This window comes from Neospora caninum, chromosome XII (genome assembly GCF_000208865.1).
Source record: "Neospora caninum Liverpool complete genome, chromosome XII".
In the NCBI taxonomy this organism is placed as follows: domain Eukaryota; phylum Apicomplexa; class Conoidasida; order Eucoccidiorida; family Sarcocystidae; genus Neospora; species Neospora caninum.
This window is the reverse complement of record NC_018398.1, coordinates 2,456,216-2,473,582: the sequence shown is the minus strand read 5'-3', so window position 1 is coordinate 2,473,582 and position 17,367 is coordinate 2,456,216. Positions and strand designations below refer to the sequence as shown.

The following is a 17,367-nucleotide window of genomic DNA, read 5'->3' as shown; positions in this document are numbered from 1 at the left end:
TCGCAAACATTCAAACTTCTGGACAAAGGTTCTCCTTCGATTCACAAGGTAGAGACGCACCGCGCCTTCTGGCCGCCACGCGAAGCGGAGGGCCGTGTTGCCGCCGGGCGCGACGCGTCCGAGGATCTCTGTGTCGCCATCGCAAAACAAAAACAGGCCGACGAAGGTCACCGAGCGGAACTCCAGACGCCGAACACGTTTGAGCCGCGCATTGCAGCTTTTCCACCGTACGAACCGAAAGCGGGAAAGCCCCCGAGAAACGCGAGTTACTCGCCGGGGAAGAGAACTCCACTCTTTGTACGCGAATCGAGCAGAATTGACAGACAAAAATAGAGAGGCCACCGAGGCACGGAAACAGAAGCGGTACAGAAAACAATTGCGAAGAGACGGGCTACAGCAAAACACAAGGTATCTGCGCGCCGACACTCCCGGACGGCGACACACACAAGCGGATACGACCGTAGATCTCAAATGTAAACACGGGGGACTTCTTTCGATCTGCTCAAAACGCTTTCGACGCCCCTTATGAAGACTCCACACGCTCGTTTTTCGTGCGTCGTCGGTGTTTTCATTCCCTGTCTCCGGGAAACGGACAACACCTGTCCTTCCACGGGAGCCGAAAGCAAGGCCGTTTTCGCCGCGACTACGCTTCTGTCAAGGCAGAGGTTGCGCGGCCAAACACCCCGAGATATACCTGTCTCTCTACGAAACTCTCTCTGCAGATCGTCGTGCAGTTGCTTCCCAGAGTCCCACCGACACTTCTGTCCAACCTGCACACGTATTTCTCTATCTGCGAAGCCTAGGACCCAGCCTTAGCGCCGGACGAAAACGGTCCAGGGAAAAACGTGACGTGTCTTGCGTGAAACGCGCCGGTTGGAGATGTGTGCAGGCAGGTCCATCCAGAGACACCTGGGGAGCTGTCTCTCTCGCCCGGCACAAAGAATCTAGATTCGTCCGGAAGCCCAGCACCAAGCCGGCAGGAAAACGCCGGAAGAAAAATCCGAGACGCAGCAGACTCACAAACCGCCACAAGGCGCCGCACCGCGCGAGAGGCTCGTTTCCCTCTCGCTCCCGGCCTCGAAACCGTCGCCTCTTCGGCCCTAAACCGCCTCCAGAGAGAAGCCACGGAACCCCGTTCTGTATCCGGGTTCTCGCGCCCCCATCCCCGGAACCGCAGTTCGTCCGCCTCCCACTTGCGTGTACGCGTAGATTTGCTACGTCTAACTCTGTTTACAGGTAGATGCGCCAGTGTGTACCTGTACACGAACGCCCTGTTTACTGCCGAATACAGGTGTTCTGGACAGTGTGCACACCCGCGTATATGTGAGGAATCCAAGTGGAAGTTTTCCCGGCGAAGACCCGCAGGCGTCCAAGCACACGCGCCACCGGCCGACGGCGGGTATCTCGCCGCGAAGGCTCAATTCTCCCCCTCGGCGTCTGTGTTCCCCGTTCCCTTTTCTGTCTCCAGCTTCCTTGGGTTTCGAGAACCAGTGGCGTAGCCCTCGCGGAGCCTTCTTGACGCTTTCAAAAACTTTAAGAAATGCGTCAGAAAAGGCGGCTCCCCATCCGACTCTTCGGAGCACAAGGCTCTCGCGCTGAGGAAGGAAACGCGCGCATCTGTCTTCCACCGCGCGGAAAACTCAAAAAAGCCCGTCGGAGGAAAAGCGAACCAGGAACCCGTCCTCCTCGCTGCCTCGCTCCGACTCCTCTTGCTTAAGCTCTTCCCACCGCCGAGAGCGCTCCTCCTCTTGCTGCTTGCGCCTAAACACACAAAAGCGACAACAAACACATCTCCAACGGGGCGAAACCAAACACAACCAACGTATGTGATACACCCAGCGTCCGGAAGATATAAAGAGAGGCCTATACCTGTGCATGAACATATATATATATATATATATATATATATATATAAACGCCTGTAGCATGCATATTAAAAAGTTGCATCGTGTATATATCCTGGATGAGCCTTTGGACGCGTGCGATGTATACGAAGGAGAAACACTCACTTTTCCTCTTCGGCAATGTGCTTGTTGGAGCATTCATCAAATAGAGCAGCGTCTGCTTCTGCCAGCAACTTTGAGACATTGTATGTCAGCGTGTGGACAGTCGAGTTCCAGTGGTACTGCGAGTTCTTAAACAGAGCGGCGATGACGATCGGGAAGATCACCTGGACGAAAAAAACGCCGTCGCAAAGTCCGAACGTAACAATCCGAAAGCAACACGAAACGGAACAAGCACACGTCTCAGCAGTGGATTCCTCGGCCGAGTCACATCACACCGAAGGACAAACGGTAACGCTGCCTGTTAGTTCACCTATTTACTAACGACACTACGGCGTTATCCCGAATACCGCCTACTCGGTACAAAGCCATCAACACACGCGCACACGCCTATAAACGTGTACATCTAAGTTGAGATACATGCATTGAATCTGCAGAGAGGATCGATTGCACCCTGCATTCGGGTATCTCGCCAACGGGAGCGTCGCAGGAGATTCCGAGCGACGCGCATGCAGTTGCAGGTGCCTGTGTTCAGGGCGCACGCGGGGAATGATCTGCAAGCGCGCGGAGCTCTGTTCGCCGTACCTGTCGGTTCTGGTTGATTAGCTTGACGATGTGTTCGTTGTTCCACAAAAACAAAACGCGCTCGGCAACCTGGAAGTGGGGTGACTGAATGCACTCCGCCAGGCGCCGAAAGAGCGGATTCATCACCTTCTGGAACTCCGGGGGCTGTGTGTTCACCAAAATCTGAAAGGCACAACACACAGAAAACCAACAGTCTGTGAACGCCATCACCAGTGCACTTACCCCCACAGACACAAATATGAAATATGCATGTATGCGCATGCATGCGACCATGCTAGGACTAGAGACGCGCGTGCGACGAGGCCATCCCCCCAGAACAGCCAAGCCAGTTACTTTAGCAGAGAGATGAGCCGAATACACGCATGCTGCTGCGTGGTCTGATCCAGCGCGTCTGATCTGCAAGATTTCGGCCTGGCAAGCCTCGAGAAAAACCTACGTGCTCCAACTCGTTGAGGAAGAGGACCACCTTCGGCGCGTTGGTGACCGGCCAGAAGCGCAGGAGGCCGAGAATGATCGGCTCGGCGAGGCGATTGTCCTTCGTCACGTATCTGCAGAGAATCAGAGGCAACACCCGGGGACGCGGAGCGTGGAGAGCAAGGATGCGGGTGAAGGACGAGGCGGGAGAGACGCGTACCGAGACGCGACGCAGCGCGGGGGAACGGGGCCGCCTTTGAGGCATGCATGCGCTTTCTCCCACGCCGCATTCGTTTCTGAGAGCGTCCGAGGGTTTCATTTTCGTCCTCCTCTGGGCACCCCCGGGCTCTCTGCGCTGTCCGCAAAATACAGGGCAAAATCGCAGCTTATGCTGAATCTCTCTCCTGCGCATCCCTCCGCGTTCCCAAGCACTCAGTCTACACACACGCATGCAGATGTGTGAGCCGAGAGATCCGCAAAAAACTGTGCACGGATGAAACGGGCGCTCTCCCTCTCTTCATAGCTGCCGCGCCAGCGCGCGCAGTTCAGGACGGGACGTAGACCGCTCTCGACCTTCTCGTGGACGTGTGTCTAGATCTTCCACGTGCATGCACATCAAGTGAAGAGACAGAGACCCCGCTTTCCGCCAACAGGCACGTCTTTTCGTTCGCGTACTGTTGCATGCAGTAGGTGAGTTGCTGGTGAAAAGGACTGAGGCACCGAGCCTTGTGGAGGGGGACCAGAACGCGCTCAAGGAACAACTTGTGTTCCTCCTTGAGAGGCAAAGCGAAACCGTTGATGATGCTGAAGAGACACAGGAGGACTCGCGACGACATCGAGAAGTTGCGCAAATTGCGTAAAGTACCCCGCACGCGAAAAACCTTCCCGCCGATGGGACTGCCGCCAAACTGCTGTCGCAAATATACAACTGCACGTGAAAATCTGTACATACACGTGACAAAGCGAGCCTGTCTCTGCAGGGCGCGGATGCGCATTTGCATGGCACCGTTATTGAGAGACACTCACGAGCCCAAAACCATATAAACTCGTAATCTCAATGGTCTGCGATAGAACCCTAACACAATGATCTTTGCAGACAACAGTGTTAATGGCTACGGCTTCCAAGCAAACATGAATACCGGTAGGATGTTGAAATCCAACACTTTTAGCTGCCTTAAGCAGTCCAGTGGGGCGGTGGTGTACAGCAATCATAAAGAACTTGGTTGTCTAATCTCATAACTGGAGCTTTTTTTAGAGATATAAATAGATTGCTGTGATGTTAAGGAGCATAGGAAATGCTACACACCTTAATCGGTGTAATGCATTGACATAATGATCGTTTTGACACAGATACAACAGTGGAAGTGCACGCTGAAGACCAAGGCGTGCAGAGCTCTGCATCTCATCCTTGCAGGGGACGACAACGTACACAGAAAACAGTAAGAGAAGTCAGGGTCTCTTCTTCTCAACGCCGAAGCGAGTCCGGGGCAAGACACCTCCCTGAAGACGCACGAGCGCGTCCAACATCTTCCGGACATCGTGACGACAACACCTACCTGCCAAGGATTTCCAGGAATTCCGAGATCCCGTTCGGGCTCTCGTCCTCGTAGATAAAACGGAAAAAGACTTGTTGAATCGATTTGCGTATAAACAGCCTGGACACACAACGGAGCAAAGACCAAGACGCATGTGAGGAAAAGAAACAGTTCCCCACCATTTCGTCCCCGCCCCCCCCCCCCCCCCCCCGGCCTGGCGATGCCCTCTGCGGACTCTCTTAATCTATGGATTACTGTTATCACTCGTACTCACAGCGAGAGAAAACTACTACTCAGATGCTACATACCTAGAAGTATATATATATATATATATGTAGATGCGTATACGTGGTTCTACTTAGCACGGAGTATGCCTGTTGCACAAAATCTCACCTGAGAGCCATGATTTTCCCGTAGATTCTGTGGAGAATCGTTTTCAAATAGTCGCGTTCGCGAGGATCTTCAGAGCTGAAGAGCTCGAGCAGCTGCGGAGGCAAACACCCGATCATGCGGTACTGAGGGACGTGTCAAGGCTTGACGGGAAATCCATAAATGCGCAATAACCCATATGCCCATAAATATACACAAGGATATATGTAGACACGCATATACGTGGCATGTGGGTGACGGCCCACGGGCCGTTAGCCTGGTCCCGTCGAGTCCAAAAGAATGCCCTACCGAGCCGCGTACGCCCTTTGTGCTTGATTCGAACCCCTCTCTGGCTCCAGGAAGCATTCCTGTATTTGAAGCAACACTTGCCTTTTTGCATGCACGGCACGACGGCTGTTCACTTTCGAAACTTACCCTCAGGACGAATTGCTGATCAATGTATTTCCGAGCGACTTTGGGATTTACATCGTTCGAGACGATGAATCGGAGAAAAAACTCGTAGACAATTTGCAAATGTGGCCAGGAACTCTCCAGAGTTGGTTCTTCTTCCTCGGGGTCATACGTCGCCGAGTTCGACACGTGAGACGGCGGCAGCGCCCGGAAAATGTTGGCGGAAACCTGAAGGCACCACCGGCCGCAATCACCACTTGCATGCACGGACCTTTTTGCCTTTTGCGCTCTGCGTGCTGTTCGACGCACAGCGGCAGAAACTCACCATGTTGACGACGTCCGGGAGGTTGTGGTCATTGAAGCAATGCCGCGAGTTGTTCACGTATCTGGAAAACAAAGTGGAGCAAAGGCAGCGAATGAGGCACGGCTGTGCGTGAAGACAATCCGCGTAACAACGAAGGTTCGAAAACCCGAGCTGGGCGATAACGCGGGGACACTTCCCCGGTCAGAATCAACGCAGAGGGGTCAAGTGACCGCCCTCAGTTTTCTCACGCGCTTACTCTACAATTTCCAGCAGAGTCTGTCGCTTCGCTTCCTTCTCCTTGACATGCACATTGGGCAGATTGAAATCGAAGATGCACGTGCACGCAAGCAGTTTTTTGCGAAACAGCTCCGGCCGGTCCGCTTGAGGCGCGTCGAAGAGCGGCGGCAAATCGTCGAAATTGGGAATCTCGAACGGCGTGGAGAGAGTCGACGGGTTGCCGTAGCTTCCTGCCACGTACGCGGTGCGAGGCCTGTTGCGCACGAGCACGGAGCGAGAAAAAGCCGCGGCGGGAGTGACGCAAACAGGGGACAAAACGTCGACCGCAGAGGGTAACAAAGAGAGAAAGATCTCGAAAACGCGCGGAGCCGTTTCGAAACGCTCCTCATTTTAAGCAGTCGTTTCCAGCTGGCTTTTTTCCGCCTCGGGTGGAAGCGGAGGCGGTGGAGAAGCACAGAGAGAGAAGAAGGCCCCAGAGACTCGCGCGCCGCGCCAGGGAAAATGAGGAGGGGCGAGGGGGGACAGAGCAATGCGTTCGGCGTCTCCTCACCTTGCATCTGGAATCCCTTTGGTGCTGTCGGTGTGGAGGAAACTTTCAGCACCAGAGGGCCGCACGCCGACCAGCGTTCCTCCGCCCGGAGGCGGCGTAGCCAAACCGCCGAGGCCGGCGGCAGTCCCCGGAGCCGAGAGCGGTCCTGAGGGGCCTTCGCCGCCTAGCGGCACAGCCGTTGTCTCTCCGCCAGGCGCAGCGCCCGCAGAGGTCGAGGCGCCATGGGGCGTCGCGGAGCTCGCCTGAGCCGAGGCGATCTGGGACGAGGACGAACTTGCGGAGGTAGCGGACGCTGCCGAGGACTGACGACTGGCCTGCAACTTGTCGCTCGAGTGAATCCGCTTCCGCATGGAATGAAAGAGCCTGAACAGGAAACGCCTCAAGAGAAATCTTGTTTGCCGTAGAAAGCTGCGGAGAGAAGAGAACGACGAGATGCGTTGCCTTTTTCGTGGCGACAAGAGACACAACTTCTCGCGGTCTCCAACCGGTCGACACACGCATGCAGTGCGAGAAAAAGCGAGGCAGCAGCGGAAAGAAGGGAAACGGAAAAAAGATCTAGCAAGCAACGAGGATCCTGTGCCAGCGGACGCAAGCACCGGAGGACGGGGAAACTGCAACAGAGATTCAGAGAAGGACAGGAGCAGCTCCAGCGCGACATCTCTGCAAGCGCGCAGGTCCAGTCTCGAGGGCTGAAAAAGAACTGGAACGAGCAGCTTTGCACCCAGGGATGGGAAGAAAAGTATAGGACACAAAACGCGCCTGTCGGCTGTGCACATATATACACGCCGGGGCCTGTACAGTCTTCGCGGTACGCCGGTGTACGGACAGGCGTGGTCACGACGGGAGCGTTGCGCGGAAACGCGAGACGCTGGACCGCGTCTTTGGCCGCTGAACGGAACGGGGTCTTGGGTGACAAAGCGAGGCCGTGGAGCGGGAAACGAGAGACTCACTTCATCATGGAGACTACCGAGAGAGAGTCGAAAGCATTATGGTAGCAGGTCGAGACGAAGCAAGGCAGACCCTGACGGGGGAGCCCGCAAGACCGGGAAGAGGGGCGCCGGTCAGGTTTCTTTGGCTCCGCAAGAGCTCAGGCGGACCCGAGTTTGACGCAGATGTTCACGTTACTGGGACGGAGGGAGGCGGGACAGTGGCGGAGCAGCGGGGCCACCCTGAGGGGGCCGGCTAGATTTTGTGGCCGTTCGAAAAAAGGACTGACAGGTTTGGAGAACCACGGAAAACGTCTTGGAGACTTCGGGGAAGAGTCAGTGGAGGGAAGACCCAAGCGCAGAGCAGGGAGTCGGCAAACGAGTGCCCAGGAGCGGGCAGCTTTTAGACGAGAATGAACCGAGAGTAAGCACGCCGAGACCAGTGTGCGAGACAATACAGAGACGAAGCGGAAGCGAGACTGGATAAAAAAACAGCGCTTTGCCGCGGGCGCTGCTGTCTCATGTGAGCACATGAACAGGAACGCCGGTGGACACGTAGATGCAGATTCCGAATAACTGCGAGGAGAGGACAGTAGAAAGTTCAGCTACAGCCGAAGCTTTGGAGACTGGTCCACAAGCAGTTGAAATTGGAGGTCAGAAATACGAGCCTCTTGATTGGCGGAACGAAATTGGGCAACGTGGATCTCTGAAGACACTGACACGGAGAATCAACGGATCGCAGAAGGTGTACGTACACCCCAAAACGGCGCGAACGCATCTGCTCCGTTCAGCCTAAGACTGGATTGTCCAGATCCGCGCTGAGGACAAGAGGGAGAAATCAAATGCCCTCCCTTGAAAAGAGAGGAAGAGAGATGTTAAAGCGTTTGCCCCTTGCATGGCTGCTTAAGAAAAAGCACATCCCCCCGGCGCGAACTCGGTTCTTTCGCCAGCAACGCGCGTAGCCCTCACTGGTTCGGATAGACGCTCAGCTGGTTGGCAAATAAGCAGTGTTTCTGTGCAACATCGGCGTTCCTTTGGCTTTTCAGAAAGGAAAGCAAGGATTCGGACCGAATGCCTGCGGGATTGTGAGACCCAGCCACTCGCACGCATGTAGTGCGGCCCAGGAAGTTCCCTGATGCCGCCTGGTTTAGAGGGGCCGAAACAAGGATCCCCCTACTCCGCCTTGCTCTGTACACCTATAGTCTATACAAAAAGGTGAACTACCGACAAGGTACGAAGACACTCAGGAAGACCGAACGGAATAGAGAGGGTGGAAAGGGATGTGATGTTGCATGTCTCGGTTCTGGAAGAGAAAACGAGACAACAACAACACTTCGAGGCAGGGACGATGTGCGCATGGACAGCTAGGAATTTGACACACGCCCAGAAATCGCAAGTAGTCTGCTTAGCCAGGCGCGAAGGAGAAAAGAGGAATTGTTCAGATGTGGCAAGAATGACGGAGTAATCAGGCAAGCGAGAGGAGAGCTTTGGCTTTCTGAAAAGAGAAGAGGCGGGACACATACAGTCTTTGTCGCGGCGGAACGCCACATGCGGCGGAGTGTCTCAAGAAGAGATGGATCTACTGTTCACCAGATAACCGGGAAAAACCAAAAAGGAACGAGAAGCGTGCTCCGGTCACTGCAATGCCGAGAAGAAAAGCATGCGCAAAGATCCGGAACAGGGACAGCTGCTGGTGTTCTCAGAGAGACCACCGTTGCCCCCGTCGTAGACAGCCGCGCGAATGCTCAGCCGGGCACTTCTTGTGTCCCACCCCTGCTTGTCTTGACGGGAGAACCGAGAAAGAAAACAAAGGGGCACCCGAAGCCCGAGAACAACTTCGGAGAAACAGCCGCCTTCAGGTGTGGAAAAGGGCGGGAAAGCTTTGTTTGATAGTCAAATATTTTCACACCACGACCCGGCTGACCACGACCTCCTCGTGGCAACGGTGTTTTGGAGGTCGAATGTTTTCTCCGATCATTAGACGGGCGGATACACACTGTGTGCAAGGACATCCAAGAAACTAAGATTAGACCCCGCTGCCTCCACGTGTTCTCAAATACAGCAACTCATTTTAGTGTCACACGAAGAGGAAACAATAATCACACCTGCGGCGACTTCGTGGGTTCACGGTGGAAATCCTCGGTTCGTCCGAAACTGCTATGGTGCCTCGTTGGCTTCACTGTCCGTGGGGAGCCGATGAAGTCCTCGGGCATGGTAGCACAACAGCAGAAAGATGGAGGTGCCGTTAGGCTTTCCATTTTCTTGTGTGAAGTCGCGCAACGCAGCTGCAACGCCTCTCGCGTTCTCAGCTTGTTACACACGCAGTCCGCTGCCTTTCTGTTTGCGCTGGCTTTGTGTACCGTCACGACACGCAGCGAGAGACTGTCGGCATCCGTGGCCCGAGACGGTCCTCGTAGTATCGAGATCTCACCTTGCATGCCTTTGCTTGGCTGTTTTAATGAGGGCCTTAGCACAGAGGTTCGATTAAATGTTCACAGAGTCCCTCGACAGTGACGGGAGCTTTTGGAACACCCGGTGGTCGAGGCCGCTCCCCGTGAGGCGCTCTGAACTGCATCTCAAACAACATGACGCGACGCCGCACACGAACGTTCCGAATCGTTCGATGCTTGTAGTGCTAGCAGATGCGTTCGAATGGCCAATCGGCGAAACGGTTCGGCTGGGCCCCTGCGAATCACACGTAGAGGCACGGCACGAGGGGAACGGGAAACCACGCACTCTGCTGAGTAGCTGGGTCACAGTTCGGTTGCCCGACCTGGCTCGCTTTTCGAACTCGCGCTCCGGTGGCGCCACGTAAGCCCGACCTGATGCTTCGGGGTGTCGAACCGCGAGATGCGTATGAGGCAGGTCTGGTGCCCTAGAGCCCCTCGTGGGTCCCTATTGGTTCCGCCTCCTTTCGTCTGTCACACGGGCAAAAACCACCTCGTGCCTTAAGAACAGAGCAGCGCCTCAACATCGCTGACCACACGGGTATCCCGCAACAGTTTATCGGCAACGTACCTTCTATCTACCTGCGTTCTGAGGGGGGGGGGGGGGGGAAACCCACTGGCGCACACGAGATGAGTGTCAGTTCGCGTTGCGAGCCTCTTTTCACTATCCACCGCAGGCCGTTTGTCACGGCTGGTGCACTCAGCAGAACGTCAAGTGCTAGCCTCTTGATGCGGTATGTCACCACAGACTAGGACTTTCACGTCTGCGCTGAAGCCCGTGGCATGCCTGGGGCAAGAACGCGATCTCCTATTTCCTAGTACCATTCGCCTTTTGGCCTGATCCTACGTACTCAGTGATCTCCTGTGAGGAAGCGATCGGGCACTCTCGAACTGTAAGCGCTAGTCTGCTGAGGGAGAGCGGGCCGACGAACGCACTCATACTCTGCTCCACCGTGCTTCCGCCTCTCGCCGACTCGACCCACGTCGCCTCTGTCTAGATCCCTTAATCGCGGCTGTGTTCACGCTCGAATGGTGGACGCGGTTGACCCTGTGTTTGCTTCCTCAGTCTGTGTTTGATGCCCAGCCTCTGTACAGAGACGTCGTGCCGGTGTCAGCTCCCAGCGCGGTGTTCACCCAAGACGGATACGTCTACCTTTTTTGTTGCTTCTACGGTTTTGCATACCAAACCAGGCGACAGAGACACAACCTTTGTTTAGGAACAGGCATCCACCGAAAGGTGAGCCGAAGACAACGTATTTCGCATTTGATCTTCGCACAGATTCACACAAGTGGTTTCGAGGCCTGGAACCCCGGTCGAGAGAGTATGAGAGACCGCACGCGCGTTCGCCCTATCCCCTCTCTGCATGCATGCCGCAACTGTTCCGTTTTCGAAACTGGCGACGTTCCCGCGTCGCTCTGCTGTTTAATCTGTTTGTCCCATGGGAGATTGGCGGTTTCATTTCTGCACGTTTGTCTTTCTTTCTTCGAGGTGGAACCCTTCGAACTGCGGAGAAGCCCGCCGAAGCAAGCACCTGCAGTTGCCATCGCTCCGGCGGCAGGTGTCCTCACGCCAATTCTTGCAAAAACCGTCCGCCTGCTGCCTGGCTTTCTCCGTTTCCTGTTGACGCCTTTTCTTTTTTGCCTTATTGGTTTCTTCCTGAGTCCCCTTTCGCGGTCTTTTGTCTCGTCGGCAGTCACAAAGAACGCGGTGACGCCGCGGCTGCTGTGAAGCCAAACACCAGTGGAGGGGTACACCGCATCAAGCAATACCTCTCCTCCGCGTGCTGTTCCCTTTTTTGTTCCGAGTGTGAACAAAGGGTTTGCTTCTCTCTGGCGTTTCTCCCATTTCCCCCGTGTTTGCAGCCAGTCTTTGAAACCTTTTGTCGACTCCACCGGTTGTACCGCGCAAGACTCGCAGTGCCCCGAGGGCAACATCTCGACAGGCACTTTGCCGGCTGTGCTGGCGGCGCTTCCTTTCCTCCCGCCGAGCACAGACCACAGGCGCTCTTCTCGTCCTCTGTCCTCCGCTCCACGCAGCGTTTCGTGTTTCGCAACTAGCACTACGTCTTTGATTTTCTCTGCTCTGCTGCTTCGATCCTTGGGTGCTTCTTTAAAGCCTCCCGCCGCGCGACGTCCTTCGGCACAAAACCCGCCGTCTGCGTCTTTTGGTTTCGAGACGGAAAGCTGAGCGGCTCTCTTTCCCGTTCCTCCCGTCGTCTAGCGTCTCGTTCCTCCGCTCATTTCACGGCGCCGTCCCGCCAGGCTTCTCCGTGGTTTTCGTCCCGCCCGTCCGTTCATTGTGTCCCTCCTGCCTCTCCCGTCTTCCAGCTCCGCTTCCCCCACAGATTTCTGCGGCTTCCGTCTCTCTTGTTTTTTCAAATCTTTCCTCTCTGCAAAAGTCCCTTTCTCCCGCCTCTCCCAGCTACCATGAGTGCGGCCGTGTTGCCGCCGCCTGTAGGCCCCGTTGGGGCTGATGCAGCGCTGGGCGGGGATCCGAAGGCCACGGCGTCGCCGGTGAATCCTTCTTCGATTGTTTTTCCGCCTCCGGACCTTCGCGGGATCATCGAGAAGACTGCGCAGTTTGTCGCGAAGAACGGCGTGGAGTTCGAACAGCGCGTGCGCCGGGAGCAGAACAACCAGCGATTCGCGTTTCTGTTCCCCAACAACCCGTACAACGCGTACTACCAGCTGAAGGTGCGCGAGTTTCAGACGGGCGAGGAGGCGCCGCGCCCGCAGGTTCCGCAGGCGATCTTGGACATGCGCAAGAAGGAGGAGGAAGAGCGGAAGAAGAAGGAGCGCGTCCTCATGCTCACGCAGTACGGCGAGGAAGCCAAGAGGAAGATTGAACCGCCTCCCCCCGATGTCTACTCTGTCACGCAGCCCTACATTGCACTGATTGACGTCGACATCATTCAAACGACTGCGCAGTTTGTGGCGCGCAACGGGCAGAGATTTCTCTCGGGTTTGGCCCAGCGCGAGCGGCAGAATCCCCAGTTCGAGTTTCTGAAACCGACGCACGCACTCTTCCAGTACTTCACCAACTTGGTGGACGCGTACACCAAGTGCCTGCTGCCGCCGGCGGAACAGATGGAGAAGATCACGGAGGTTGCGGGGTCGACGCAGAAAGCCCTCAGCCGGTGCGTGAAACGCTACGCGTGGGAAGCTGACCAAGAGAAGAAACGCAAGGAGAAGGAGGCGAAGCAAGCAGAAGAGCGCGTCCAGATGCAGTCCATCGAGTGGCACGACTTCTTCATCGTGGAAACCATCGACTTCACGGAAGAAGACGACATGCTGCCGCTGGCAGCGCCGATGGACTTCTCCGCAACTGCAAAACGCCCGCCGCCCGCGACTCTCGCGACCCTCGACGGAGAAGATGAGGAACCGAAACCCGACACGACCATCGCCGCTCTTATTCGCGAGGCCGCCGACGCCGTCGAGGGTGTGGAAGAAGACGAAATGGAGACGGAAGACAGCGCCGAGGCTGCGTCGGCCCAGCCCGAAGAGCCCGCGCCTCCTGCCGAAGAGCCGGAAGCGGAGAAAGAGAAGAAGGCGCACGAGGAAGAGAGAGAAGAATCAGAGGAAGAGGAAGAACGATCCCCGCAACCGACCGGAAGCGCTGCTCCCAAGGTAAGAAGTGAGACGCACCCTGGGGTGCTTTGCCCGTGAACCTTGCAGTGTACCTGCTGGTCATACCGGCACCTCTGGATGCTAGAAGGGAACCGTATCTGCATATTGGTCCATGCGTATCTACCAAAACAACTGCACAAACGGATATAGGTATCCATATATATATATATATATATGTGTCTAAATATATGTCTAAACATTTGTCTAAACATATGCATATCCATAGATATATATATATATATATACACACATACATATATGCCTATGGATATGGTGATAAAGACTTGCTTTCAGACGTATCGGCATATACTCACACGTTGTGCATTCCTTACCAGAGTGGCAGCGTTGATATTTCGTGTATTCTTCTGCAAGTGCCTCCTGCGGTGGCAGGAGCGTTTTTTCTGTGCGTTCTGTTTGACTGTTCTGGAGCCTGCGCCGTTTCGGTGTCTCGTTTTCTCTGTAGAAATCGATTCGCGTCGTCAGGGATTACATCCGGCAGCCTCGAAAGCGCGCTGGAGCGGCTGCGGAGGCGCCGCAACAGAGCTTGCAGAAGTGCCCCATCACTGGTCAGTTGGTGCCTGCGGACCAGATGTCGAATCATCTGCGCGTGCTTCTTCTCGACCCCAAATGGAAGTAAGTCTCGGGGCCCTCATCTTTCCAGAGATCCTGTGCCTGGGAAAATACATATGCAGCCTCCCGGCGCACATATGTATTATACACGCAATAGTGTAGGACGATGGGCTTTTATGATCTACACGACGGTGTAAGATGCGCTTTCCGACAAATGTGCGTGCGGGGGGGCGGGCACTCGCAGGCTGGGAGCTGTCACCTGCAGTGTCCACGCGCCTGCGTCGCGTCACGCCCGGCGCTTCTTCTGCTTGTCTGCATGCATGCTTTATTCGTATCGGCGTGCATGCGCGTTTTATTCGTATCTGCAGGCGCGTTGGTGTGTGCCACTCTTACGCGTGAAAACAGGGCCTGTGTGGGACGCGGTGTGGTCATGTGGAGAAAGACTTGGGGTTTTTTCTGTTTTCTCAGGGAGCAAAAGGAGCGCTTCCTGGAGAAGGCAAAGGCGGAATCTGCTTTCGCACCCATGGAAGACGTCGAAGGCAACTTGGCACTCTTTGTCTCCAAACGCCCCGATCTTTTTGGATCCGTCGATGAACAGGTGGTGCGTGTCTCCGCGGCAGCCCGTCCGGATCCTCTGCACGTCAGGTGTCTGTAAACTTGGCTCTGTCCCGGGTCCTCTCGTGGCTGAGGCTCCGTACGGACCTCTCCTACGGTGTGAATGGTCCTTCATCTTCACTCGCCTCTCTGGCAAACAACTTGCTCATGCAGACGTTTCGTTTTACCGACCCACCTTTCGCCTCTTGTTGGCTTTCTGCTGCACAACCCTTGCTGTCCCTGGAACTTCGTCCCCTCCTTGCGGGATCATTTGTATAGACAATATCTACGTACAAGGTGGCAATATCATACGTTGCCTAGCTCGGATCTTTACGTTTTCGTAATGCCAGTTTTGTTCGGAGGGTACCCTGTTCTCTGTTATCTCTGCCGTTCCTCTGGAGACTCCCCATCCCACCCGTCCCGCTTCTCTCGGGTTTCCTCGACTTCCACGTGTCGGCGGCGTTTTTTGGGTCACTGCGAACCGCTGCCGGGGCTCCTGCGTGCTGTTTCAGGTTGTCGAAGACACGACCGTGCAAGGGAATGTCCCTGGAGCCTCAGTCGCCTCGGACGCTGCCGCGCACGCGCCGGTCGGGCCCAGCGTCCCCCCCGCTCCCCCCGCGCCCGGTGGAGCCCAAGGCGCCGGTGGCCGCAAGGCCCAAGCCCCGGCCCCTGCGCCGGCGCCGCCGGCGAAGCGCGCGCGGGCGGAGGCGCCTGCACTGCCTGCAGCGGCGGGGTCGAGTCTGGTGCTCACTCTCGTGTGCGTGGGAGGCAACGGGTTGGAAGACCAAGAAATCCAAGTCGAAGTCGAGGAAAAACTGTCTGTGCGGGGGCTGAAGGAGTCGCTGGTCGAGGCTGGTATTGGAGCCGACTTGACAGTCGACAAACTGACTCTGAAGGACGGCACGACGGGAGCGATCATGATGGTAAGCCAGCAGCGGAGAGACAGAGCCGAGGAAAGGAGTGATTACGGTAAAAGAAAAGACACACACGTTGCTGTGTTTGTTTTAGGCGAAACTCAGCCGAAAACTGTTTGTCGTAAACTATAAAGGGAACGTGGACACCTATCCCTTTTCGAGGTACCCACGAGTAGCGGCCTCTCACCGAACTCTGCGTAGGGACAGATAGGTACAAACAGTGGGGGTGTTTTTGTGGTACAAACCGTACAAGGATTAATTATGTCCATCTGTCGGGTCAGAAACAATGCTTGCACATGCACCCATGCACACATTTGTGCGTGCGGCGACCCATCGATTCCTCGCACATAAACCTCCGGTGAGGACGCATGCGGTTTCTTCCTCTTGGAAAGCAGAGAGACCGTGTGCGGGTCAGTTGACTGATGGCATTCCGTGCTGTGGATCCGCTTGTCTCTCGTTTAGGATCGACGAACGCTGGACGTTTATCAACTTCGAAAGCCAGGCGCGAAGGTGATTGTGTCTGCTTCGCCGTAAAAACGAAATGGACGATCGTGAATGTCTGGACGACACGCGTCTGTTGAGATCGAGGAAAGGAGAAACGGAAAAGGAATCACTTATGTATTGGAAGCCTCTATTTTTGAAGCGTCTCTTCATGTTCAGTTTTCATAGCATCTTTACTCGGTTTTTGGGATTTCCCTTGCATCGCTTCTTTCTGAGACGCCTTACGACCATTCCCTTTTCCGCTCCTCGTGGGTAGTTCTGATCAATCTGATGTATCTTCGTGCTCTCTTAACCTTTTGTGCGGGAAACTGGGTTGCCGTTGTTGCTGAACTGTATATAGTGAGCTCTACATTTTAGCTTGCATTGTGTCAATCCGTCTTGAATTGGGGACGGTCGACAGCTCATCAACGGGCGCATTTTGTGCAATTCAACGAATCTGGAGGCGGAGTGTTCTTCCTCCGAAGGTCCGAAACCCCTGACGCGTCCCCCGAGGCTTTCTCCGCACGCGCCAGCGTGTGTGTGTGTGCGGCTAGTCTCGTTTACTGAGCAGCCGGCGGAGGCGCGCTTCTCCGGTGAAAACCCACAGGTACACTCTATTATGCATGTCTAAAATAGGGTAGGCAACTTTCCAGGGTGCACAGTGGAGCAGGGTGCGGCAGATTCTTCACAGTTGCGCACGGCGCCGAAGAAGGTCCTCACTTTCAGTTTCTGATAGGCGGCCCCGTGCGAGGAAACAGCGCATTTGTTCGTGTCGCGCATTACGCGCAGACGAGGATCTCCCTTCTGGCGTCTCCCCAGGAGAACGCGCATTCTAGGCACGCGCACACGCGGCGCAGAGACTTCTTACGGCAAACTCCGTCTCTCGAGTACTCCACGCGCGTCGACGTCGTTCAAAACACCCGTCCTGGAGCCTCCGGCAAAAAGGCGTCTCGCGTCAGCGTGCACCGACACATAAAACGCAGGCCGCTGTCAAAGCAACTGTGCCCGTTTTCGTCCCCTGTTCAGGTGTAACTGGAGAGTGTGTCTCTCTTATGTAAGGCTCGTCTCGTGGACATCTCGTGTCATTCCGATTCTCGTGGGTTGCCTCACATCGCTTTCACAGCTCACAGCGGCGGGGCCGGAGTCCGGTAACCCGTGCCTTGTCGGCAGCTTCCGCGGTTGGAAGGACGCCGGCGAACGATGGCACCGGGGACAGATCGACGCATGCCTGGCGGCCAGGTCCTTTTTCCTTCACGTTAATGACACAGCTGCTTGCAATCGTCTCTAGAACGTAGCGATGCAGGAACGGGACGGGCTGCGGTCCGAAGAACCCGATGTTCGTGCACAAAAAGGAAGGTATACCGAAAAGAAAACTCAAACCTCCCACAGTCCACCTCCCAC

The 17,367-nt window shown here is 55.6% G+C and overlaps 2 protein-coding genes across 2 annotated transcripts; one reads left to right on the top strand and one right to left on the bottom strand.

Annotated features, from left to right (window-relative positions):
* Positions 1–1,640: 1,640 nt before the first annotated feature.
* Positions 1,641–7,366, bottom strand: NCLIV_063300 (GE25516, related; the record flags this gene model as incomplete). The annotated part of the gene is made up of 12 exons (XM_003885881.1): positions 1,641–1,761; positions 2,010–2,170; positions 2,589–2,750; positions 3,025–3,136; positions 3,678–3,806; positions 4,559–4,657; positions 4,931–5,022; positions 5,342–5,545; positions 5,643–5,703; positions 5,878–6,111; positions 6,409–6,771; positions 7,359–7,366. 12 exons carry the CDS (start codon positions 7,364–7,366, stop codon positions 1,641–1,643), a joined length of 1,746 nt encoding a protein of 581 aa, XP_003885930.1.
* A 4,842-nt stretch (positions 7,367–12,208) lies between these two features.
* NCLIV_063290 (hypothetical protein) lies at positions 12,209–16,020 on the top strand (the record flags this gene model as incomplete). Its single annotated transcript, XM_003885880.1, has 5 exons — positions 12,209–13,408; positions 13,872–14,041; positions 14,447–14,579; positions 15,085–15,495; positions 15,949–16,020. The coding sequence occupies 5 exons, from the start codon at positions 12,209–12,211 to the stop codon at positions 16,018–16,020; spliced, it is 1,986 nt and encodes a 661-aa protein (XP_003885929.1).
* Positions 16,021–17,367: the final 1,347 nt, after the last annotated feature.